The sequence below is a fragment of the Mytilus galloprovincialis genome, chromosome 4, assembly GCF_965363235.1.
Source record: "Mytilus galloprovincialis chromosome 4, xbMytGall1.hap1.1, whole genome shotgun sequence".
Classification (NCBI taxonomy): Eukaryota; Metazoa; Mollusca; class Bivalvia; order Mytilida; family Mytilidae; genus Mytilus; species Mytilus galloprovincialis.
Genome location: NC_134841.1, coordinates 63,669,201 through 63,697,104, shown reverse-complemented (window position 1 = coordinate 63,697,104; position 27,904 = coordinate 63,669,201). Strand labels below are relative to the sequence as shown.

The 27,904-nt window shown below is 31.5% G+C and overlaps 1 protein-coding gene across 1 annotated transcript in view; it reads left to right on the top strand.

Annotated features, from left to right (window-relative positions):
- LOC143071070 (NBAS subunit of NRZ tethering complex-like) overlaps positions 1-27,904 on the top strand; it is a 156,436-nt gene that overhangs the window by 101,904 nt on the left and 26,628 nt on the right. The window contains exons 12-35 of the mRNA XM_076245145.1: positions 76-213; positions 4,370-4,448; positions 5,165-5,269; positions 5,692-5,756; positions 7,775-7,846; positions 11,357-11,431; positions 12,870-12,944; positions 13,270-13,399; positions 13,721-13,855; positions 15,300-15,473; positions 16,566-16,639; positions 17,080-17,139; positions 18,055-18,117; positions 18,857-18,920; positions 19,310-19,368; positions 20,192-20,294; positions 20,688-20,905; positions 22,524-22,636; positions 23,322-23,401; positions 24,549-24,644; positions 25,122-25,243; positions 25,649-25,736; positions 26,471-26,773; positions 27,366-27,492. Coding sequence (XP_076101260.1) covers positions 76-213; positions 4,370-4,448; positions 5,165-5,269; positions 5,692-5,756; positions 7,775-7,846; positions 11,357-11,431; positions 12,870-12,944; positions 13,270-13,399; positions 13,721-13,855; positions 15,300-15,473; positions 16,566-16,639; positions 17,080-17,139; positions 18,055-18,117; positions 18,857-18,920; positions 19,310-19,368; positions 20,192-20,294; positions 20,688-20,905; positions 22,524-22,636; positions 23,322-23,401; positions 24,549-24,644; positions 25,122-25,243; positions 25,649-25,736; positions 26,471-26,773; positions 27,366-27,492 — 2,618 coding nt within the window. The remainder of the gene's footprint in view (positions 1-75; positions 214-4,369; positions 4,449-5,164; positions 5,270-5,691; positions 5,757-7,774; positions 7,847-11,356; positions 11,432-12,869; positions 12,945-13,269; positions 13,400-13,720; positions 13,856-15,299; positions 15,474-16,565; positions 16,640-17,079; positions 17,140-18,054; positions 18,118-18,856; positions 18,921-19,309; positions 19,369-20,191; positions 20,295-20,687; positions 20,906-22,523; positions 22,637-23,321; positions 23,402-24,548; positions 24,645-25,121; positions 25,244-25,648; positions 25,737-26,470; positions 26,774-27,365; positions 27,493-27,904) is intronic.

Sequence of the window (27,904 nt, the reverse complement as noted above, 5' to 3'; positions counted from 1 at the left end):
TCTCCTCAAAACAATGTACATGTAAAGTCTTTCTTGCTAATTCACTTCAAATTTTATTCTACAACCGTATTTTAGGTTTATCCTCTGTGATCCAGAAGATGGTCTTTATGAAGATATAACATTAGATGAGTTTGATCCTGAAACACAGACAAAGAAAGAAGAATTGAAGAAAGCTAAACAAGAAGAAATGTTGAATGAACTGGAATTTAAAAAGTTAGTTTTAGATTATAGATAAAAATTTAAATATTAGATATATATATAGTTGTAGGTTGCATTTCTGTAAATATTGACAATGCAATTTCCCATAGGAACTCCTTTTACGGCTCAAACTGTACCACTTTTACTATGAAGTTTTGAAAAAAATATTATGCTAGAATTGAAAGTTCATATGCACTACAATTTTTTTCAAAGGTCAAAATATAGGGCTGTGCAGCATTATTTCAACATTTATATGCCCTGAACTTCTCAGAGTTTAAACTAATACTAATTTTCTTAACTACCCCTACCTCGAATGAAGGGTTACCACGGTTTTCAATGTAAACAATATGCACATGTTTATTTACTGGTAACATTCCCAAGTTATGTCTCTGTGAGATGGAACACAGAGAGCATAACTTGGAACCAGTATGTAAACAAAATTAATTTTCTATGCATATTCAAGATCTCCCCAAAAGAGGTGTGGTTTGAGAACAGTTGTATTTACAAAGTGCAACCTGTAGTCACAAATCAACTTCTTGTGTTTACTTGATTCCAATAAAAAGTTATTCAAATTTACATAAGCTGGAAACCTCTCTTTGAAACTATATCTAATTAAATTTCCAGATTATGGTTTTTAAAGACATAAAACTTTTTCCTTATTGTGTCGTCTTTCATGCACATCTTATTCAGTTTTTCCCAACTATATTGTTCTATGGATAAGCATTTGGTTGTGCTTGTTTTCATGGATTGGAAATCTTTGGTTTTGTTATTGTGATGGAACACAAAATTGACAACAATTAACTGATATATTCTTTCCTCAGAACACAATGTTGCATATATTTTAAAAAATACCGTAAAAGTTTACATTGTTGTTTTTTGTCCAGCCTGCAACTTTTGTTGCAGAAAGGTCAACATAGGGATAGTGATAGCGGCGGCGTTAGCTAACTTCTTAAAAGCTTTATATTTTAGAAGCTGGAAGACCTGGATGCTTCATACTTAGTATATAGATGCCTCATGTTACAAACTTTCCGTCAGTCACATGTCCAATGTCCTTGACCTCATTTTAATGGTTCAGTGACTACTTGAAAAAAAAGTTCAAATTTTTTGTAATGTTAAATTCTCTCTTATTATAAGTAATAGGATAACTATATTTTATATGTCGGTAGCTTGCAAGGTCCTCATGCCGGTCAGACAGTTTTCACTTGACCTCAACCTCATTTCATGGATCAGTGAACAAGGTTAAGTTTTGGTGGTGAAGTCCATATCTCAGATACTTTAAGAAATAGGTCTAGTATATTCAGTGTATAGAAGGACTGTAAGGTGTACATGTCCAACTGGCAGGGGTCATCTGACCTTGACCTCATTTTCATGGTTCAGTGGTTATAGTTAAGTTTTTGTGTTTTGGTCTGTTTTTCTAATACTATATCCAATAGGTCAACTATATTTGATGTATGGAATGATTGTAAGGTGTACATGCCTAGATTATAGGTGTCATCTGACCTTGACCTCATTTTCATGCCAGTGGTTATAGTTAGGTTTTTGAGTTTTGGTCTATTTTTCTAATACTATATGCAATAGGTCAGCTATATTTGGTGTATGGAAATACTTTATGATCTACATGTCAGTTGCACAGGTTTTATTTGACCTTGACCTCATTTTCATGGTTCATTGCCAAGTGTTGAGTATTTTTGTTTTGGTCTTTTTGTCTTAATTTATAAGCAATAGGTCAACTATATTAGTTGTATTGAAGAATTGTTACCAATACATGTCTGCCTGGCATGGTTCATCTGACCTTGACCTCATTTTCATGGTACATTAATCAATGTTTAGTTTTCTTTGTTAATGTTGAGTTTATGTGACAGTTGTAATAAAGCTTTATATTTAGGACTATCAACATAATATCAATGATTAGTAAAGAAAGCGAGACATTTCAGCGTGTGCACTCTTGTTTGAAAAAATGAAGTGCTTTGATTATTTAGAAAATTAACTGCTTTGAATAAAGATACTAAATTGGAGACAACCTAAGAACCTGTACATTTTATAGATTTGTAAAATTTAGAATTAATATTTTAGAACAAATGGTCAGTTGTTGTTAGAAATTTGTCCCCATTTTTAATACTGTAAAAAGATTTAATAGTGAATAAAAGTTTTTTACATTAATTTTTCTTAGAATAAATGTATCCTTCTTTGTTGAAACTGCAACTTTTTTTAGCTCACCTGGCCCGAAGGGCCAAGTGAGCTTTTCCCATCACTTTGCGTCCGGCGTCCGGCGTCGTCGTCCGGCGTCGTCCGTCGTCCGTCGTCGTCCGTCGTCCGTCGTCGTTAACTTTTACAAAAATCTTCTCCTCTGAAACTACTGGGCCAAATTGAACCAAACTTGGCCACAATCATCTTTAGGGTATCTAGTTTAAAAAATATGTGGCGTGACCCGGTCAACCAACCAAGATGGCCGCCACGGCTAAAAATAGAACATGGGGTTAAAATGCAGTTTTTGGCTTATAACTCAAAAACCAAAGCATTTAGAGGAAATCTGACATGGGGTAAATATGTTTATCAGGTCAAGATCTATCTGCCCTGAAATTTTCAGATGAATCGGAAATTTTGCTGTTTTTGGTTATTATCTTGAATATTATTATAGATAGAGATAAACTGTAAACAGCAATAATGTTCGGCAAAGTTAGATTTACAAATAAGTCAACATGACCGAAATGGTCAGTTGACCCCTTTAGGAGTTATTGCCCTTTATAGTCAATTTTTAACCATTTTTCATAAATCTAAGTAATCTTTTACAAAAATCTTCTCCTCTGAAACTACTGGGCCAAATTAATTCAAACTTTGCCACAATCATCTTTGGGGTATCTAGTTTAAAAAATGTGTGGCGTGACCCGGTCAACCAACCAAGATGGCCGCCACGGCTAAAAATAGAACATAGGGGTAAAATGCAGTTTTTGGCTTATAACTCAAAAACCAAAGCATTTAGAGGAAATCTGATGTGGGGTAAAAATGTTTATCAGGTCAAGATCTATCTGCCCTGAAATTTAGATGAATCGGTCAACCTGTTGTTGGGTTGCTGCCCCTGAATTGGTAATTTTGAGGAAATATTGCCGTTTTTGGTTATTATCTTGAATATTATTATAGATAGAGATAAACTGTGAACAGCAATAATGTTCAGCAAAGTTAGATTTACAAATAAGTCAACATGACCGAAATGGTCAGTTGACCCCTTAAGGAGTTATTGCCCTTTATAGTCAATTTTTAACCATTTTTCATAAATCTAAGTAATCTTTTACAAAAATCTTCTCCTCTGAAACCAATGGGCCAAATTAATCCAAAGTTGGCCACAATCATCTTTGGGGTATCTAGTTTAAAAAATGTGTGGCGTGACCCGGTCAACCAACCAAGATGGCCACCACGGCTAAAAATAGAACAGGGGTAAAATGTAGTTTTTTGCTTATAACTCTGAAACCAAATCATTTATAGGAAATCTGACAAGGAGTTAAATTGTTAATCAAGTCAATATATATCTGCCCTGAAATATTCAAATGAATTGGACAACCGGTTGTTGGGTTGCTGCCCTCCAATTGGTAATTTTTAAAGAAATTTTGCTGTTTTTGGTTATTATCTTGAATACTATTATAGATAGCGATAAACTGTAAACAGCGATAATGTTCATCAAAGTAAGATCTACAAATAAGTCCATGACCTAAATGGTCAATTGACCCCTTAAGGAGTTATTGCCCTTTATAGTCAATTTTTAACAATTTTCATTAATTTGGTAAATTTATGTAAATTTTTACCAAATATTTTTCTCTGTTACTAATGGGCAAAGTTCATTATAGATATAATTGTAAGAAGCAAGAATGTTCAGTAAAGTAAGAACTTCAAACACATCACCATCACCAAAATACAATTTTGTCATGAATCCATTTGTGTCCTTTGTTTAATATGCACATAGACCAAGGTGAGCGACACAGGCTCTTTAGAGCCTCTAGTTGTTGTTGTGGAAGTGAGATAAGGTGATTCTGCATTCTGTTGTCTGGATCTTTAACATTAAGGCTCTTCCTGTGGATAATTTCTTTAGACATCAATATTCTGTATACCTATAAATAAAAAGATTGAAATATTATATTCAGTATATGATATATCTAATTTTATCTTCATCTAATTTCAGTCTGAATCTAGAACAGAGAGAAGTGTGTCGAGTCAGAAGAAAACTTCTTCAGTATTTGTACAGATTGAAAACTTATGAGGTATCATGATTATAAAAAAGAAGATGTGACATGATTGCCAATGTGACAACTCTCCACAAGAGACCAAATGACTCAGAAATTAACAACTATAGGTCACCTTACAGCCTTCAACAATGAGCAAAACCCATACCGCATAGTCAGATATAAAAGGCAACGAAATGGCTTGGTAACAATGTAAAACAATTCAAAGCAGAAAACTTTTGGCCTAAGTTATGTACAAAAAATAAATGAAAAACAAATATATAACACATAAACAAACGACAACCACTTAATTACAGGCTCCTGACTTGGGGCAGGCACATACATACAGAATGTGGCGGGGTTAAACATGTTAGCAGGATCCCAACCCTCCCCATACCTGGGACACTGGTGTAACAGTACAACATAAGAGCAAACTATAAAAATCAGTTGAAAAAGGCTCTACTCAGATGGATGCAAATAGAAATACTACACAGAGTGGACAGAGTGGACGTGAATTGTCTATATATTGTTAAATGTTATATCAGTAAAATAAATCAACAAAAACACAAAAATTTCATATAGATAATATGACTATATTTTTAATGACTACACAAAGTGAATGATTTCTAGAGATATTGAATATAGTGTGGCTTCAAATACATCAGCTTTAAATTACTCCATCTCCATAAGACTATTCCTTATTGCTTGAAAAACTTTGTGCAGGCTGTAGTAATATTTGATCTGCTTGTTTGCAGTGTATTCTGGGAGGTGTCCATGCAGCAGCAGAAAGGTTTAATGAAAAATTCTTCCAGAAATTCAGATCAGCAAACATAGTGGAGATTGCAGTTAATTATGCCAGGGTAGGTTAACATGGTTAACATTGCATTTTTTTTATGAGATCCTTATTGCCCACTGATTAAAAATTGTGAAGTTTAAGATTAAAAATCAACTGCATTTTCTTAAATTTTACAGAAAATGTGTATGCATTAAAAATATTTGGTTAAAAAATATATTACTTGTCTTCGCAAGAAATATAGTGGTAACAAATGATATCTTATAATAAATTATTGGAAATTATAGGTTTGTGATTTTTTCAAAAAATTAGATCAAACACTTTCAGAAAGTATTTCAAATTTGGGAGATTCAAATTAAACTGGAAAATACTTATTCCAAAAGTTTTCTTTTAATTATAACATAGAAAATATGGAATAATATTATGATGTAATTTCTTAATTCTTTTATTTTGATAGTGTTTGTTTATATTCATAATTTATATTTACAGGATAATAATATAGAAGCTTTAGAAACTCTGTTCACCTTTCACTGGGAAGATCTAAGACCTCACAGGTAATTGTCAAAAGCTTATTGGAAACAATAATGTGTAGAGTATAGTTTTTGACTTTAGCAATTTTGACTTCATTATCTAACAAAACCTTAATAAAAACCTTAATAACAATCCAAATAAAACTGACCACTTGCAAGACATTTTTTAGCTCACCTGGCCTAAAAGGCCAAGTGAGCTTTTCTCATCACTTGGCGTCCGGCGTCCGTCGTCGTCCGTCGTCGTCCGTCGTCCGTCGTCCGTCGTCGTCGTTAACTTTTACAAAAATTTTCTCCTCTGAAACTACTTGGCCAAATTAAACCAAACTTGGCCACAATCATCATTGGGGTATCTAGTTTAAAAAATGTGTCCAGTGACCCGGCCAACCATCCAAGATGGCCGCCATGGCTAAAAATAGAACATAGGGGTAAAATGCAGTTTTTGGCTTATAACTCAAAAACCAAAGCATTTAGAGCAAATCTGACATGGGGTAGAATTGTTAAACAGGTAAAGATCTATCTGCCCTGAAATTTTCAGATGAATCGGATAACCCGTTGTTGAGTTGCTGCCCCTGAATTAGTAATTTTAAGGAAATTTTGCTGTTTTTGGTTATTATCTTGAATATTATTATAGATAGAGATAAACAGTAAACAGCAATAATGTTCAGCAAAGTAAGATTTACAAATAAGTCAACATGACTGAAATGGTCAGTTGACCCCTTTAGGAGTTATTGCCCTTTATAGTCAATTTTTAATCATTTTTCGTAAATCTTAGTAATATTTTACAAAAATCTTCTCCTCTGAAACTACTGGGCCAAATTAATCCAAACTTGGCCACAATCATCTTTTAGGTTAGTAGTTTGAAAAATGTGTCCGGTGACCCGGCCATCAAACCAAGATGGCCGCCATGGCTAAAAATAGAACATGGGGTAAAATGCAGTTTTTGGCTTATAACTCAAAACCCAAAGCATTTAGAGCAAATCTGACATGGGGTAAAATTGTTTATCAGTTCAAGATCTATCTGCCCTGAAATTTTCAGATGAATCGGATAACCCGTTGTTGGGTTGCTGGCCCTGAATTAGTAATTTTAAGGAAATTTTGCTCTTTTTGGTTATTATCTTGAATATCATTATAGATAGAGATAAACTATAAACAGCAATAATGTTCACCAAAGTAAGATTTACAAATAAGTCAACATGACTGAAATGGTCAGTTGACCCCTTTAGGAGTTATTGCCCTTTATAGTCAATTTTTAACCATTTTTCGTAAATCTTAGTAATCTTTTACAAAAATCTTCTCCTCTGAAACTACTTGGCCAAATTAATCCAAACTTGGCCACAATCATCTTTTAGGTTAGTAGTTTGAAAAATGTGTCCGGTGACCCGGCCATCCAACCAAGATGGCCGCCATGGCTAAAAATAGAACATGGGGTAAAATGCAGTTTTTGGCTTGTAACTCAAAACCCAAAGCATTTAGAGCAAATCTGACATGGAGTAAAATTGTTTATCAGGTCAACATTTATCTGCTCTGAAAATTTTAGATGAATCGGACAACCCGTTGTTGGGTTGCTGACCCTGGATTGTTAGTTTTAAGGAAATTTTGCTGTTTTTGGTCATTATCTTGAATATTATTATTGATAGAGATAAACTGTAAACAACAATAATGTTCAGCAAAGTAAGATTTACAAATAAGTCAACATGACCGAAATGGTTAATTGACCCCCTTAGGAGTTATTGTTCTTTATAGTCAATTTTTAACAATTTTCATAAAATTTGTAAATTTTTACTAACATTTTCCACTGAAACTAATGGGCCAAGTTCATTATAGATAGAGATAATTTTAAGCAGCAAGAATGTTCAGTAAAGTAAGATGTACAAACACATCACCATCACCAAAACACAATTTTGTCATGAATCCATCTTCTTCCTTTAATATTCACATAGACCAAGGTGAGCGACACAGGCTCTTTAGAGCCTCTAGTTTTTATTGTTGCTGTAAATAACATTGCTGAAGGAATATTTCATTTTGATATTGGTATGTTTTAGGTTAGGAATATTGTCTAATTTTCCAGAAACAACAAATCCACATGAATATAGGTCACTGCTACCAGAAGTTGGGTAAGTAATATTAAAGTTTGTTTCATAATATTTCTTTCTGCATTATTTATATTCATTATTAATATTTTTAATATTAGTCTGCTAATAGATGCAAAGTAATATTATAGAAATAATTCTGAAGGTTTGAAGTTTGGTTAAATGATAATTTCATATACAGAATTTATAGTTTTGCTGGTTAAGATAAAATAGCCCTTTTAAAGAATCCTCCACTACAAAGTCACAAATATAACTAATTCCCCCCCAAAAAAAATCAGGAATAATTTTGATAATTGGTAATTGAATCATACAAACAAATAATTTATTTTTATTAGAGTCTCACCGCTTTAAAACATTTGATATAAAACACAGTCAATATAATATTAACAATTTATAAAAGAGCCAATCTAAAAAGAGTTATGAGAGACTGTAAAAACACAGATTAAAATACATTTATATTACATTTTTAGCTCACCTGGCCCGAAGGGCCAAGTGAGCTTTTCCCATCACTTGGCATCCGTCGTCCGTCGTCGTCTTCCGTCGTCGTTAACTTTTACAAAAATCTTCTCCTCTGAAACTACTGGGCCAAATTAAACCAAACAAACTTGGCCACAATCATCATTGGGGTATCTAGTTTAAAAAATGTGTGGCGTGACCCGGCCAACCAACCAAGATGGCCGCCATGGCTAAAAATAGAACATAGGGGTAAAATGCAGTTTTTGGCTTATAACTCAAAAACCAAAGCATTTAGAGCAAATCTGACCGGGATTAAATTGTTTATCAGGTCAAGATCTATCTGCCCTCAAATTTTCAGATGAATCCGACAACCTGTTATAGGGTTGCTGCCCCTGAACTGGTAATTTTAGGTAATTTTTGCTGTTTTTGGCTATTATCTTGAATATTATTATAGATAGAGATAAACTGTAAACAGCAATAATGTTCAGCAAAGTAAGATTTACAAATAAGTCAACATGACCAAAATGGTCAGTTGACCCCTTTAGGAGTTATTGACCTTTATAGTAAATTTTTAACCATTTTTCGTAAATCTTAGTAATCTTTTACAAAAATCTTCTCCTCTGAAACTACAGGGCCAAATTAATCCAAACTTGGCCACAATCATCTTTGGGATATCTAGTTTTAAAAATGTGTGGCGTGACCGGGCAAACCAACCAAGATGGCCGCCATGGCTAAAAATAGAACATAGGGGTAAAATGCAGTTTTTGGCTTATAATTCAAAAACCAAAGCATTTCGAGCAAATCTGACAGCTATAAAAGTGTTTATCAGGTCAAGATCTATCTGTCCTGAAATTTTCAGATGAATCGGACAACCTGTTGTTGATTTGCTGCCCCTGAATTGGTAATTTTAAGGAAATTTTGCTGTTTTTGGTTATTATCTTGAATATTATTATAGATAGGGATAATCTGTAAACAGCAATAATGTTCAGCAAAGTAAGATTTACAAATAAGTCAACATGACCAAAATGGTCAGTTGACCCCTGAAGGAGTTCTTGCCCTTTATAGTCAATTCTTAACCATTTTTTCGTAAATCTTAGTAATCTTTTACAAAAATCTTCTTCTCTGAAACTACTGGGCCAAATTAAACTTAACTTGGCCACAGTCATCATTGGGGTAACTTGTTTAAAAAATGTGTGGCGTGACCTGGCCAATCAACCAAAATGGCTGCCACGGCTAATAATAGAACATAGGGGTAAAATGCAGTTTTTGGCTTATAACTCAAAAACCGAAGCATTAAGAGAAAATCTGACAGGGTTTAATTGTTAATCAGGTGAAGATCTATCTGCCCTGATATTTTCACATGGATCGGACAACCCATTGTTAGGTTTCTGTCCTGAATTGGTAATTTTAAGGAAATTTTGCCGTTTTTTGTTATTATCTTGAATATTATTATAGATAGAGATAAACTGTATACAGCAATAACATTCAGCAAAATAAGATCCACAAATAAGTTTTGCATGACCAAAATAGTCAATTGACCCCTTAAGGAGTTATTGCCCTTTACAGTTAATTTTTAACATTTTTCATAAATTTTTGTTAATTTTTAGAAAATATTTTCCTCTGTAATTACTGGGCCAAGTTCATTATAGATAAAGATAATTGTAGCAACAAGAATGTTCAGTAAAGTAAGACCTACCAACACATCACTATCACCAAAACACAATTATGTCATGAATTTATCTGTGTCCATTGTTTAATATGCACAAGACCAAGGTGAGCGACACAGGCTCTTTAGAGCCTCTAGTTAATATATATCACTATATCTTAACATAAAACACCATATTATTAAAAACAATTATACAAACAAACAAGAAAACATATAGGAAATTTTGAAAGGCTACCAAACTAGAATATTTTTGAAGAGGGTAAACTGAAAGTATACTTTTTCAGAATTGTCAGATATGTGGGTAATCATTTTTTTTTTTGTGTCTAGATTATTTTTTATTTGGACAGAATTGACAAAATTAACAATCAAAAGAATGATCAACGAATAACATACATCTTTAAAAGATGTAAAATGTATGAACCAAATCTTATGAACCAGCACTTTTAAAAAGTAAAATCACAAAAATACTGAACTTAGAGGAAGATCAATTGGGAAAGTCCATAATCACATGGCAAAATCAAATAACAAAACGCATAAAAAACGAATGGACAAAAACTGTCATATTCCTGACTTGGTACAGGCATTTTCAAATGTAGAAAATGGTGGATTAAACCTGGTTCTATAGCGCTAACCCTCTCACTTTAATGACAGTCTCATCAATTTCCGATATTTTTACATTGATGCGTTAAATAAACAGACACAATAAATATTATAGTCAAAATATGGGTACATCAGTCATCATCGTTTAACAATTTTAAAAGAAACAATTTAACAGAACACAAAAACATCTACTATCTACGAACACATTTATTGATTTGAGTGTCTGACGTCAGAAAATTTTATACGTCACATAAATTTGTCGTTCAATGTGCGTACAAACAATTTTAAAATTTTCATTGGAATGTTAGCATACAGGGTTAAAAAATCAAAAGTATGTAAGAATAAATTTAAGAAATAGACCGAGATTTAAACTAGTCCAAAAGTTATATATAGAATTTATAAGAATTCAAAAATAGTAAATTCCACTACGTGTTTGAATGATTTTGACGTTTGTGGTTCAACGCATATTGTAATTCATAATAGAAATATATCATAATGACATATAATAGAACAATATCATACTGACGGGATCTTTTAAAGTACAGAGTCACGTTATAAGAACAAAAGAAATTCAAAAAGTCGCAAATACAAAACAAACCACAAAAAATTGAAAGCCAATACAAACACATTGACGAGATGTATAAGCACCGAGCCACGTGAAACGGATATCACATGAAACCATTCAACAACAAAAGTAATATCTTAAAACTTCCTTTGGATAAATATAAACTTCCAAAAACTTATTATTTGAGTTAGAGTAAATCAGAATCAAAGACATGTACAGTAGTATTATTGTTCTTTCTATGTTACAGGAATGATAAATCAGTTATACCCTGGGAAGAAGACAGATGGAGAGAAAAAGATTGGAGTGAGGAAGATTTTTGCAGGTAAAAAAATAAAAGATGATTAGAGACAACATTGTACTCCTTACATGAAAATTAAGCTGTTGATTAATTTGAGATTACGCTTTAGGTTTGTTTTTAATATTGCTGATATTTAACATACAGTTAACTCTTGTTGTCACCTGGTTGACTCAAAATTTCGGATGAGTCAAAGTTTTCACTTGGTCCCGAAATTTGTTCCATATATATGTATGTAATTCAACATGAGTCGAAATTGGATGAGTTGAAATTTTGGTTGAGTCGAACTAAATTTTCGGTCCCAAGGTTAACAAAAGCATTCAAAATTCATTATCTATCTCAAACTAATACACATATGTCAAAACATGACCTCCAGGATTTAAATGGATCGAAGAGTTAATCTGACAATACACGTGTAATTTAATTTCCGGTCACTGACCACTGTATTAATTTATGACATGCTATTTCCACTAGTGTTTACCTAAGAAATTATATAAATAATTAGTGATACATTGTTAAAATTCATAAAAAAGTATTTAAAATGTTTACAAAACAATTAATTGTTATTTATACTAATGAGCTTGGGTGTGTTTAAAGTGAAGAAAGATTATGACCTCTGTAAATAATCAACCAAAAACTACTGAATCGGCGTCTTTAATCTTGTTATATTTTCTTTTGAAAAGAAAGAGTGTGATTAAACAAAATGAAGAGAAATCTAACTTTTCTAAAATCTCATGTATCCGAGAATAAACAATTTTGTCACCGAACTGAATAACGAAACTAATGAATGGTAATTACTCTCTCGAAAAAAAGCCATAGGAAAAAATTGTAACTGAAACAATAGAATAAGTAAATATAATGTTATTATAATAATGAAAGACCATGACATTTAAATACATCGATCTGATACCAGAATATCGATCCCCTTCCCATATTCACCCGAATTCATTTTAGTTTAACCAAGATAAGCAAGAGTTGTGTCCCTTGGTTTGTCAAATTGCCGGTTTTCGTTTAAGTCGAACTATGTGTATCTCGAAATATTTCACTGGTCCGACTGACTTCAAGATAACGAGAGTCGACTGTATATAATTTTGAATTTTAGTTCAAATAAACATTCAGTAATACATTAAAAGTAGACAGATACTACAAAAGCGTAAATTTGGAAATGAGGTGTATCATTGGACCTTCATTGATAGCAGTCTAAATTCTCCTAACTTAGCATTCACCTGCCATTTTATAATAAAGTTTAAAAGCACATTTTGAACTTCATTTTTAGTTATACAGTTTAACTTTTCTTTCAATGACAACCTTTACAGCACAACTATTTTATTTAGGGTTGTACTGAGTGAACCATGCAATTTTGTTTTATAATTATAAATAGACAAATGGTATCTTCAACATATTAAAATGGAGTGAGTTATTGATAGATGGTTATTTAATTCAATTTAACACTGATATTTTTCAGAACTATCATAGAACCAGTTTTACCAGATCTTGGAGGTTTCTTGTATGAGGAAAATCCAGGTCTCAAAGAATTTAGGTTCGTATAATGATTTATAACACCAGCAAACAAATATGAAAAAACCTTACACTATTTATATTATAGAGGAAGTAGTTTTTGATTAGTCATGTTGGCTTTATTGTCATACAACATAAGTTTTTTAAGTATTTTGTCTGTTGGTTTTTATGCATAAGCTTGTTTAGATTAAATAAATTTGTTCACTTTCATAAATTAATGTGTTTTTCAGCCATTTTGTTTAATTTTTTCTATACTGGAATTCTTGATTTAGTGATACCTTAAATGACTAAGCAGACATGATAAAATAATCATAGTAATATTAATTTTAACATATTTTTTTCTATAGAATGGCCAACCCAAACACTGATGATCTTTCTAAGTGGTACAGTTTCAGAGCCTGTGAGATAGAGAGGTTATCAAGACAAGTAGACTTATCGGTAGAGTTAGTGAAACTGGCCACTGAGAGAGGAGTTGAGGTGGGTCTTACAATTCAGGATATAGTTTTCATAAACCTAAAAAATATCTACTCCTATAAATACAAACTTTGATGTTGATTGTTTGAAAATGTCTGAAAAGAGCTAAAAATGTAAAAAAAAGTATTCTCAAAAATAAATTTGTTTGCAGGATATATTTGGGAGAGAATGTTTTTGTATACTAGCATTTCATTAAATGAGAGGCCATGTATTGAAACAGTAGTAACATATTTGAAGTTATTCTTCAACAAGTTGAGGAAATAGAAATGATATATATAAATGTATGATTTTAGTTGATAATAATGTGAATACTTATTTTTTCAGGGTTTATCTGAACTACTGGATAACTTGGTAACCATGGAGATGCTAGTATACGACTGTTATGTTGATGAAAATCTGACCTTTGATGAACTACAAAAGATGGCCGACTATGATAAATTGGAACTAATTATGTCCAAGGTATGTTGTAGTTTTACAGGTAAAGGTAATTTGAATTCGGCTGTACAAAAAAAAATCTGACCTGTTATCATATCTCTCAGATCTAATTTTCAAAAAGCAAGAATCTGAAACAAATATGGTTTTGAGCATGTTCCAAAAAAAATGAATAGTTGTAAAACCAACTTATTTAAACAAACGAAAAAGGAAAACAACTACATTATCACTGAACTAGTATATATTTGTTTAGGGGCCAGCTGAAGGACGCCTCCGGTTGTGGGAATTTCTCATTGCATTGAAGACCTGTTGGTGACCTTCTGCTGTTGTCTGCTCTATGGTCGGATTGTTGTCTCTTTGGCACATTCCCCATTTCCATTCTCAATTTTACTGATAATTTTAGTGGATCCAAAATACTTTTCTGGATCTATCTTAATCAGGACTGGTCAATGATGTATTTGAAAGTCAAGGATGTATAAGAGCAGAAAGAGTTAAAGAACTATATGTCAAAAATGTACATAAAAATATTTAAATCTGATGAAAAAAATATAGCAATCTTTTGTTATGGTTTGAAATAGTGAGTGTAGATTGCTTTCAATACAATCTCAATAAAATGGGGATAAGGAGATGGAGCTGACAACATGTTTTAAAAATAACTTATAAGCAAAAAAATTTAGAACAGTAACACCGACTCATTTTATTAATTTTTATTCAGGCATCAACAGAAATGTACACAAAGTGTCTACAAAAATGACAGATATTAAACATGTATATTATTGTAATATTATTTTTTATTCAGGCATCAACAGAAATGTACACAAAGTGTCTACACAAATGACAGATATTAAACATGTATATTATTGTAATATTATTTTTTATTCAGGCATCAACAGAAATGTACACAAAGTGTCTACACAAATGACAGATATTATACATGTATATTATTGTAATATTATTTTTTACTCAGGCAACCGCAGAAATGTACACAAAGTGTCTACACAAATGACAGATATTATACATGTATATTACTGTAATATTATTTTTTATTCAGGCAACAACAGAAATGTACACAAAGTGTCTACAAAAATGACAGATATTAAACATGTATATTATTGTAATATTATTTTTTATTTAGGCAACAACAGAAATGTACACAAAGTGTCTACACAAATGACAGATATTATACATGTATATTATTGTAATATTATTTTTTATTCAGGCAACCACAGAAATGTACACAAAGTGTCTACACAAATGACAGATATTATACATGTATATTATTGTAATATTATTTTTTATTCAGGCATCAACAGAAATGTACACAAAGTGTCTACACAAATGACAGATATTATACATGTATATTATTGTAATATTATTTTTTATTCAGGCATCAACAGAAATGTACACAAAGTGTCTACACAAATGACAGATATTATACATGTATATTATTGTAATATTATTTTTTATTCAGGCATCAACAGAAATGTACACAAAGTGTCTACACAAATGGCTAGTACCTTTCCTACAGCAGTGTGAACACAGACAGCCAGGGACCTTTACTTCATTACTAAGAGATTACATTGTCACAAAAGCTAAGACAGATCTTACATTACCTACTAAAATATTTGAAGCATCTAAAGCGACTGTGAGTTTTTTTGAGAAGTAATTCTTAAATTAGATTTAACATTGTAAAGATTGAATTGTTAATTTTAAGACGATAATAGTAGACTGTATTTCCATTCCCAAAATCATAATTAATTGAAAGTTGAGAACTGTAATGAACTCTCAAGAAAACATCGTTTATCTTGAAATCCTTTTAATTTTTGAAACCAGACGACGAATGTCTGTTGATTTAAAATTGACGCCATTTTGTATTCTCTTCTACTGTGTTACTGAATAAGCCTTCGCCGGTAAAGAGCACCTCTGAATACAAAGAAAGATAACTCAAACTTTAACCATTTTCTCATTGATACTGATAAGACCATTAGTAAGAGTAAATCAAAATCTATCTTCATCCTTCTAACTTTAGGGCATGTAGTTTTAGGTCTTTTGAGTCAAGGTTCATAGATAAGAAGGTATTTAGAGGGGGAAAAAGGGGGGTGGGTCTCTACTTTGAATCCTTTATTTTTAATGCCATTTTTCTCTATTCTTCAGTTATTTTGTCAATTTAATAATTTAATAGTACAAGAATAATGCAAATTAAAGAAATAAAGGCCTACAAGCTCATCATTATTATACCAAAAGAAAAAAGAAGAGAACTTAAGACTTTTTTAGGAGAAAAAAAAATGCACACAGAAAAGTCGCTAAAATTGTAACCCTTAAAAATTTGGTCGCGCGCTAAATCCCCCATGGAGATTTTCAAAAGTTGGCAGGTCTGCAAAGCTTAGACATTTTCACAGAGCAGTTAAGCTTTTGAGGTTCAAAGTGTAACAATGTTTCACAAATTTTGAAGCCTATAAGACCTTGTGTAATTGGCTTCATCAAGTAAAGTATCCAAATTTTAACATATTTAAATTTTTTGAAAATTCAGTTCTTTAAAAACATTTAATATCCCCAAAATTTTTACATCTTTATTGTGTGGTCTTCTGCACTTCACAAAACCTCAAACGATTAACCTTTGTTGATTTAATAGAAATAGCAATGGTCATTTTTAATTAAGATTTGTTATTTGTGTTCCTCTTTTATAAGCCCGTTTGGGATAATTTATGTAAGAATACATTATCTTGTTCATTTTCAGCAAAAAAGACCTATAATATCTAGTCAGGATGATGTCATGTCCATAGCCCTAGAAGCTTTATATGTTTGTGGCAGGTATGTTGTACACCTTTTTTGTTTTAAATATTTATCTAAAATATATGTGTATTACCAATATATATTTTTATTAAGATATTGAATGATCTATGTAAGAAAACTGTTTGCTCTTTCTTTATACAGATATTAGCAATACCACTATTTCACACCTGAAGTAACAGATAGTGAAATCTTTGTAAAGTAATTCATTTCTTTCAGACTTATGTTTGTTTACAAAGAAAACTATGACCATTTTTACATGCATCAATCTCCATTTTAAACTGGTGTACAAAAAAGATCTGAAAACATTTCTAGTTTGACAGTATTGTTACATCTTTTTCAGTTTATGTCATTAATTTTTGATTGCTTGAACTAATTTGTTCTGTTAAAAAATGCAAATTTCAAGTTTGTTATGCAGATGAAGTTCATACAAATATGTAATTTGTCATTTTATTTTTTAGGGATGATCAATTAGATTTAGCTTTAGAAATTTTTCAATGTCTTCCACAGAAAGGATATGGGTAAGGTTACCAAAATGGCTATTTTCTTGTTCTCAAATACTTTTACAATGCAAATATCACAGATAATAATCTCTTAGTTTCATTTAAATCCAGTAACGATTGTAGCAGTCATTGACAAAAAGTGATAGACTGTTGTGATCACTGTAAGGGAGCTACCATTTGATTTTTATGGGGGAGGGGGGGGGGGGGTGGGGGGCTAGGATGAAATTTGAAAAAAATAGGCAAGACAGGAGTTTTGAGTAAAAAAAAAAGCCAGGATGAGACGCTTGCAAAAAAAAAGTCAGGATGACAATTTAGGTAAAAAAGAGTCAAGATAAACTAAAAAAAAAAAAAGGCAGGACCGAACAGAGTGAAAAATAAAAAGGCAGGACAGAGATTACAGCTAAAAAAAAATGCAGGACAAAATTTTTCATCCTAGCCCCACCCCACCCCATCCCCCATAAAAATCAAATGGTAGCTCCCTAATACACTATTCGTTGGCTTTAGTAGTGGATATGTTTTGAATTGATTAATTACATACTTATGTAAACCCAACTAGTACAGTTATGACATTGCAGAAGAAAGATATAACAGTTGAACTCAGTTATGTCGTTAAATTCACTTCTCAAAATATTTCATTATTGTGACTTAATGCTAAGGGCTGTTCAATAAAACCATACATGGGACCCAGAGAAGGCTTTTTGAAATCTCTACTAGAAGTTGTGTTAAAGACTTTAGCAAACTGAAAATTAAAGTGAAATTCTAAATCTGCCTTTATTGGATGTTACCCTATTTTTGTCAATATCATATATGTTTTAATGGAACAATCCTGATATTTTTCGTTTTATTGTTAAAACATTGCTGAAGATATTATTATTTTTTGTAACACATTTGATATTTTTGTTTTGATGCATTATCTTGAAAACATTTTTACAGGAAAGAAACAAAAGAATCAATCAGACTGCACAAGGAAATAGACAAGCTGGAAAGACATTTGGGGTAATTTTGCCTAAATACAGTACATTGATCTGTTATTACATTTTTATGCCCCACCTACGATAGTAGAGGGGCATTATGTTTTCTGGTCTGTGGCTCCGTTCGTCCGTGCGTCCGTCTGTGCGTCCGTCCGTTCAGGTTAAAGTTTTTGGTCAAGGTAGTTTTTGATGAAGCTGAAGTCCAATCAACTTGAAACTTAGTAGACTTGTTGCTTATGATATAATCTTTTTAATTTTGAAGCCAAATTAGACTTTTGACTCCAATTTCACGGTCCACTAAACATAGAAAATGAAAGTGGGAGTTTCAGGTTAAAGTTTTTGGTCAAGTTAGATTTTGATAAAATTGAAGTCCAATCAACTTGAAACTTAGTACATATGTTCCCTATAGTATAATCTTTCTAATTTAATACCAGATTAGATTATTACCCAATTTCACGGTCCATGGAACATGGAAAAGGATAGTGCGAGTGGGGCATCCGTGTACTTTGGACACATTCTTGTTTTAAAAGTACTCACATCTATCCTCAAATGAGGATAGAATTATGTAAGGATATATTGATTGCCTTCAAAGTAATATGAAAATAATATTTTTAAATTGGTTAAGAAAATTCAATTAATAGCATGTTTACAACTTGAAGTATGACAAAAAACTGTGTAAATTTTTTTTTATCCATGTTGATAACAACAAAACTGTCTCCAATCATTTTCAATTTCAGAATATGATTGTTTGTTTTGTTTTTCAGTGCATTAAAGATTTTACATGAACAGGATGTTAAGAAACCTCTACATTATATCCTAGAAACAGAGGTATTGTGTAAATTTGTTTGAATAAGACTTTTTGATATTTTGTAAATGAATTTTTGTAGAGTGATATTTTTTTTTGCATTGTTACTTCAATGTTTCCACTTACCTGCTTCTTAAGCTATTTGCAATTCTGCTTTTCCGTCCCCATACATTTGTTATGTTTCATTAGAGTATAAATTGTAATAACTTAAGTTATTTCCCTTTAAGTACTGCTTCAAACCATTGTGCACATGTCCTTATTTTTTTCCTCATTGCTGTTACTTTGGTTTTCTTATGATTTTATTTTTAGCAATTTTCTTACTTTGTTTATATAATCTTGAACCTAGTAATTTTGTTTGTCTGACCAGTGGGTTTGTTTTGTATAAATTTTCCAACGATTTTTTTTATTACAGAAAGATGCAGACGATGCCAAGATGTTAATGATAAGGTTGACAAGAGCTGCTGGCAAAAGGTAAAATAATTCTTATAGAGTTGTCTGAAGAAACTACCTAACTTTTACTATACTAACTTTCATACCTAAATGTGAATAATGTCTGATTAATGAGTTGATTAATATCTTTTACATTGGTGTTCTGGACCTATCACCTGGAAAAAATTAAACACTATATAAAAAAAAAAACTCATCAAGGCTTATAATTGTGTATGCCAAATGAAGTTTTGGTCTACAAAAGACCCTAAATTACGCTTGAATCAAAAATGTATAAAGGTCAAATCAAGTATGAATGTGAAGAATATTGACGACTCAAAAGTCTGAAGGAAAGTTTTTGCCAGATACAGCTCAAGTAATTTGTTCCTAGGGTAGATAATCCTTAGTATTTTGAAAAATACAAATTTTTGTAAACAGTTAAAATTTCTGAATATGTCCATATCAATGATAGGTCATGTCAACACAGAAGTGTATATGATATTATTTAATATGTTTGTCAGGAAACATCAGTCTTAAATTTTTATAGCATGGCATATGTCCTTGAAAAAAATCATACCTTCATACTCTTTAGAAAACAGACACAGCGATAATATTTTATGATTTGATTCCGTGCATACAAAGCTTTTCTGGCTTGATCAGGTACAATCGTATATATACCAAAATTGATGTATAAAAATTTGAATACATTAGTAAATAGATGGAACCTCAAATTTGAAATTACAGATCTTAATTTTCATTAAGTCAAAATGTATTCATATTCTGAAACTTAAAATTCCTCTTAATTGATAGCTTGAATTATGTTTGTGTAGTTTTCTTAAATTTTCATTTTTGATTTTATGATTGACAGAAGTGAACCATTATCAGAAATTGCATGGAGAAAGTTACATGATGATGTGATACAGTTACAAAACCAGGTGTACAGATGTCTGTCGTCTGGTCTGTGTCATGAAGTAGGTGAATGGTATAGTTTCTATAAGTTGTTAGGGTGAACCTTTACTAGTGATTATTAAATATATATTTTCTTCATTATTTACATTTATTGAAACAGAATTTGTGTAAAGTATTTTGTTTTTAAAAAATATTTACCTTCTTGGATTACCATCATGAAATTTTTTAAAGCATAGTAATAATTTTGGAATGGTCTAGCTGCTCAATATTGAGAAATCTTTTAGAAATATGATATAATTCATAAGAAAACATCCTCGTGTTTGCCATAAAAAAATATAATTGAAACCCTTAAATCTTGGCTTAACAATTTTTTTATTAGGTGGTTTCCAACTATGCTTTATAAAAGAAATATTAACTCTGAATTTGTTTTTTAAAAGCGCCACCTTCTTTTTCAGATATTCACTGAAAGCTTGCTGTGTTCGGGCAGAAGAGAGAGCATAACTTTAGCAGGCGAGTACATAGAAAGAAGTAATAATGAGAGTCTTCCTACTCAATCGTACACAAAGAATTTAAAGGTGTCATATAAACGTGCCATACAACTAGTCATCTCATCAGCACAGGAGTATTTTGATTCTTCTACAGATATGAAAGATCCATGCATAGATCTTGCCAGGTAATTTTTACAATTGTTCATATATATAACACCAGTGACCTCAGAGTTGTCTAACTATAAAAAAGAAGATGTGGTATGATTGCCAATGAGACAACTGTCCACGAGAGACCAAAATGACACAGACATTAACAACTATAGGTCACCGTAAGGCCTTCAACAATGAGCAAAGCCCATACCGCATAGTCACTAGTTCATCTTCAGCAATCACTGGCCTTCCAACATTGAGGTTGCAAGTTCAAACCCTATGATTGACTAGGATTGATAGTTTTCCTGTCAAAGGTCAATGTTCTCTTCAAGCACTCTGGTCTCTTCTTCCAATAAAAGATGGCTGCCATGATATAGCTGATTGTGCTAACAGTTGTGTTAAACTTCAACAATCAATCAATTTTGATCTCACTAAATATTATAAGATCTTCTACCTTTCATTTCATCATAGTTTTTATTCCCCACTTACGATAGTAGAGGGGCATTATGTTTTCTGGTCTGTCGTCCGTGCGTACGTCTGTTCCCACTTCAGGTTAAAGTTTTTGGTCAAGGTAGTTTTTGATGAAGTTGAAGTCCAATCAACTTGAAACTTAGTTCACATGTGCCCAAGATATGATCTTTCTAATTTTAATGCCAAATTAGAGTTTTGACCCCAATTTCACGGTCCACTGAACATAGAAAATGATAGTGCAAGTTTCAGGTTAAAGTTTTTGGTCAAGGTAGTTTTTGATGAAGTTGAAGTCCAATCAACTTGAAACTTAATATACATGTTCCCTATGATATGATCTTTCAAATTTAAATGCCAAATTAGAGTTTTTAACCCAATTTCAGGGTCCACTGAACATAGAAAATGATAGTGCGAGTGGGGCATCCATGTACTATGGACACATTCTTATTTTTGTATAATTTTAAACTAAACAAAACTGTTGAAAGAAATAGCGCATAATTTGATTTGATTTTGCAATTGATTCGGTGTGTTATAAGGGTAATGATAACTGGGAGATACTTGATTTATTTAAGAATTACACAATACAATTAACACAAATAGGTTGTGTTTATAGTTAGGACAGAACACATTTATCTACTTTTAAAAGTTCAAATGTTGGCTACATGTATCTCAAATTTTAACCACCAAGATAGATTTGTTTACTGTGTATCTATTAATTTTTCTGAATTCTAATTTTGCATGAATGAAAAGAAACATTGTTTTTATGTGGATGTATGATTTTGTGGTTTTACAAAAGTCTGCTTACAAGCCTCTAGAAAATATGTAGGTCATAACAACGTTTGCATTTCTGGTTTACTGGTACATACGAAAGCCACAAAAATTGGAATCTCACTAAGGGACGACATCAAAAGATTGATGTAGGATAAAAAACTTAAATCAAATAGTTTTTGGTGGGGGTTAAAATTCTGCAAGTTTTATATCTCTAAAATCGATTTTTACATATATCCCTATTTGTAATTTTTTTTTCCCCAAATTAAGTTAAAAGGGGGTCAGTGAAAAAACTATGTGAATTAAGTTTTTTATCCTACATTGAACCTTTGATGTCGTCCCTAACAATAATGAATCCACAATACATTTTTTTGTTATTTAAAAGAATATTTCTAAATCTAAATATTTGTATTGCAGGATATGCTTAAATTTGATAAGAGACACACCTACTTTGATACAAGAAGAACTGGATTTGATAAACTCTCTTGCTATGTTGGACGATTTTGGTGTATCAATTATACCAGCACAAGGTAATTGATAATAGATAATGGTTTGTCAATGATATACAGACAAATTACCATACATATGGTCACAAATAAAAAGCAGAAGATCCTTTATATCTGTATTCAAGTAACTTAGTCTAAGATCATCATTAAAAATTCTAAATCTAGATTTGCAAAAGACAACATTACTGTTTGAAATCATAACAGAAAATATGATTCTTAATTAAGGTAAACAGAAAAATATGTCATCATTTTTAACTAATTGAAGCTCATTTTTATGCCCCACCTTCGATAGTAGAGGGGCATTATGTTTTCTGGTCTGTGGGTCCCTTCGTCCGTCTGTTCATCTGTTCGTTGGTTCGTCTGTCCAGTTTCAGGTTAAAGTTTTTGGTCAAGGTAGTTTTTGATGAAGTTGAAGTCCAATCAACCTGAAACTTAGTATATATGTTCCTTATGATATGATCTTTCTTATTTTAATGTCAAATTAGAGTTCTGACCCCAATTTCATGGTCCAATGAACATAAAAAATGATAGTGCAAGTGGGGCATCCGTGTACTGGGGACACATTCTTGTTTTAAAAGATTTTTTGAAAGATTTTCAAATGAGAAGCATCTGTTGTAAATTGAATTCTATTATATCAATCATATAATATACAATGACAGTGTGATTGCACTAAATTCTGTTTTAAAGAGTTTTGTTATATTGATTGTAGTGAGACAGACTAAAGATAGAATAGAATTGATTGAGAAATGTCTTAGTACCAGAGATACATCATACAAACAACAGAAAAAGGTAGGTTTGCAATGATGTCTTGTTGTATCACTATGAAATTTGATTCATATGACAAGGAAAGGTTATTATGGCACAAAATCATTCAATATTGTAGATTCGTTATTATTTATGGAGTACTTTTTGATGGATTTCATGGGGATAGATGAACCATGAATTAATGTATTCAACAAAGTACCAATTTCCTATTGCCTGCAGGTGTGCAAACTTTTGAAAAACCACAAAATCAAATACTTTCAATCAATGAGTTTGTACCAATCAAAAAATAATAATCCTCAGTATTTAAGGAGGTAGACCTAGGTTAAAGGAAATAACTCTTAAAATCACCAGTATGTTTGTGTCAGCCATTTTCATAAATATGTTCTAAGCTTCTTGGATACATAGATTATTTCCAATCTGTTTCAGGTAAATGCTTAAAATTCATTGATGAAACTTGACTTTTACAAACACATTACTGATTTAAAGAGTTATCTCCTTGAACTAAGGTCTACCCTCTTAATATAATGAGTGAATTAAACAGTATTTGAAAATGGGCTACACTAAAATGTGCTGTAGCAGCAACATTACTTTATCGGGAGAAAATTAATTTGAAAGGATTCAGCTTTAGCTGTTTATCTCTTTGGTAACATACATGTATTGTTGGGTTGTTGGCTAATTAACCCTTTGTATAATTTACATATTTTAACTATAAACATCCAAAAGTAATTTAATAAATAAGTTAAGAGTACATATTTATACTTTGATAATAAACAAAGAGTCAGATTTAACATTTATTTATATGATAAAATACAGCAATAAAGATGTATAGAGGAAAGTCTCCATCTTATTTATGGCCGATTGCATTAGGTGTGTAGGTAAAGGTAATATCTTTTGTTAGCTTGCTTGCTAGCTGAACGGTGAAGTCATTAATAGATTAGGTAATCAACCCTCATTTAAGATAAGACTATTGCAACAGATAACTGCTCTGTCTGTCTGTAGGACTAGACTACTTCCAAAAGAGGGTAATATACCTTACTTAATAATCACTTATCAAGCAAGCTAACCAAAAATATTACCTTTACTAACACACTCAATGCAATCGGCTGTAAATCATTTGTTCTTCTTTATGTTAAATACTTGAGTATATGCTTGAATTTATTTTTATTTTCAGTTAATGCGGTTAAGTCATTTGCTGAAAATTGAGAAAGGAAACAATAGTTTGCGGGAAGGAAAAGTTCTGCATTTTATTGCTAGAGGTGCTGTAAAGGTATTTATATAGCCTTTAACTTAAGATATTTTACAATGTTACTTTTATCATCACACACATTATGTTTTGAAATGATGATAAGTTTGCCCATCACATCAATATTGTAGTAGGATATTTTTATTGTTACCATGAAAAAAGCAAAAATAACCCAAACTCGAAAGTTGCCATGCTTACACATCCATTTAAAGTATTTGTTTAGATGATTAATATTTGTGAAGCATTAAAGTTTCATTAAGAGAATAAAAAGGTTACATATAACAAAGAAAAGAAGGAATAGCCTTTTTGCAAGAGCATAAAACAGCTCACGCAACAAATTTTGCAAAGAATTTTAACCTTTGAAATTTTTGTCACACACTAAAACCTCAATGGTGATTTTCAAAGTTGACATTTATGAAAACTTTACATTACTATCTAGACCCAGACTTTACATTTAAAGCTTAAAAACATTATACTGTACTTTTTATTGGGATATTTCAGGCTCATGATTGTTGTTTTGCCTATGAAGTATGCCAGGATTTAATTGAAAGAATGCATGGTCCTGTGTGGGATGTATGTGTAGATCTAGCCAGCTTTGAAGATTTTAAAGACATATCAGCCAAGTTAGTTTAATATATGTTGTGTTTAAAGTGGCACCATGCCCTGATAATGTAAAGGTAAACTTCCATTCAATGATTCAGGACTTTCATTTAGTTTGTTTTGTTACTTTCTAGAAAGGATGTTCACATTTTTTTCACATTTCCATCTATCTGGGACGTAATTGATATGAAACCTATTTTAATTGGTTACAGCTATTCAGAGGAATGTATGTGAATTTTACAAGCTGATTTACTTGATTCTGCTAGAGTTATGACCTTTGCAAATTTAGAAATAATGCATGTCAATATTGCATGCTGATTTACTAGATTTTGCTAGAGTTATGGCCCTTTGTAACTTTTTAAATTGAAAATAACTGTCATTTAATACAGTTTAGTGGCAAAAATAATTGAATTTGATTTACTTTGTAGGGCAGATTTGTTGTCATTTTCATTAGCGTACTGTCCAGCAGATATGATAGAACCAATACTACAGGCCAAGGCTGTCCTAGAAACTCAGGTACTATAATAATTCCCTTGCCTCTTTCAAGGAAAGGAATACAAGTTTTACAAAGAGGTTACTCAGCTACTGTTTTGGTATTTTAAAACGCATTGAAGATTTGTGCAGCATTGAATTTCAGATGTTGAATCATATTTTACTATTTGATACTTTGTAGATGTATAATCCTTGCATTTAAGCTTCAGTGTATATTTTTTTGTGTTTACAAAAACCATACTTTGATTTAAAATAAAGAAATGTAGATGGTGAAAATATTTTCAATTATTAGCATAGTTTTCTTTTAAAAAAATATGTTCTTGCAAAATTTAGTACGAGTATCCAACTTCAGGAAGGAATTATTTCTATGTGCTATTTCATTAAATTTTGATTATGATCCAAAACTCTACAAAAGTGTGGACAGTTGTTAGATAAAGGGGAATAAATGTATACTCATTTGACTTAGGTAAGATGTATATTTTAGAGGGGGTAGGAAGGGATGTCATCTGGAAAAGGTAAATAGTGAATATCATAACTTTGAAAAACTAAACTATTCATTCCTCAGATTTTGAAAAATCAATCATTACAGCAGTGTCCTGATGAGTGTTATTCTAGAATTCCTATAGAATAAATGCCCAATCATAAATGTCCCGAAAATTGACCTTCAACCCCTACTTTTATGGTGAAAGTATAAGTATATTTGCCTTAGACTGAGATGCAGTCTGATAAATTATTTCAATATCTTGTATTTATTGTAGATGTTATACAGCACTATTCACACTGACATGGAAGTTGATGACAAATCATCTGAGAGGGCGCCACTGTCGGCAACGGCTGCTTTGCAGCATACAACAGAGATTCTGTCCTCAACAACTAAGACCACAAAAGCTGTATTGTCAACAGTTGCAGATACAAAATGGTGGCAAAAAACAATTAAATCATTGAAACAACCAACCAGACGACAAGTTTCTGAGACAGTTGTTTATGATAATGACAAGTTTGAGAAGCAAGGATGTCATCCATTTTATGAAGAATTTATTACATCAAGTCATCCTGATTATGTAAGTTTTTGGATCTTAGCAGTATTAAAGACTTAATATTATTTTACATAGAATCATAATTTTTTGGCCAGCTTGTAGTATAGTATAGTAGAGCAAGTGGGCCGCGAAAGTGGGTTCCTAATTTGTGATAAAATTAGAAATATTACTGTCATGGCCATGTGAAAATGATAACAAATCTATGGCTCATATGATCTTTCCTTTATTAGATTAACTTAGATTAGTTATTCACATTTTTCATGCCAGTGGTAGTAAATTGCTTTTAATATGTAAATGGATTTGTTTCTACTTTAAATAAATATTTTATTCTCTCAAACATGTCAAGCTTTTGAATCCAGAGATTTCTCTTGAGGAAAATTTTGAAATTGATGGTTTGTTTTATGTCTTCTGTTGAATTGTTTTCTTTTAAATTTTTCTTCTCTATGTGAATTCATTTTTTATGCAATGATGAACAAAAAATCAGGCTATTAAATGTATCCAATATTGATTGAAATGCAGAGACAATTTTACAAATCTTTTTATATATGCACTAAGTATTTTTTTGGTAGATATTCATACATTTTGCAAGCCTGACATGTAGGAGTATATTTTTCAGGCTGTTGTAGATTATACAAGGGGTAAATCTGCTTGTAGTCCCACAGCTTTAAGTGAAAGCATACTAAGAACAGCTAAACTGGAGGAAATGTTAACAGAAGGGGAGACTACTCAATCATCACCTGAAGGTAGGCTAGATAAAATAGGGGGAACAATTATATCATTGATGTGTTTCCTACATCTTTATTCATTTCCTTCTGCAACATGTTAAGTTTTTTTTAGTAAACTGATATAAGAACATGAAGATTGTGTATTTAGGTTTAAATGTTAATCAAATTGTTTTTTATTTAATCTAGGATATCAATTTATACACCTTCAAACACATAAAGTTTGAAAAATAGTAACAGTTCAAGAAAAAATTGACTTTGTACAAGATCAATATCAGAAATGTCAATTACTATGGAAAAAAAATATTTCAAAAGCAACATAAATGATCAATGTAAAGTTAAAGTTGCATTTTTCAACAAAGAAAATGAAAATGTCTGTTTTTAAGATCCTTAACTATTTCTTCATACTTGATTTATTGTATGACATTTTTTA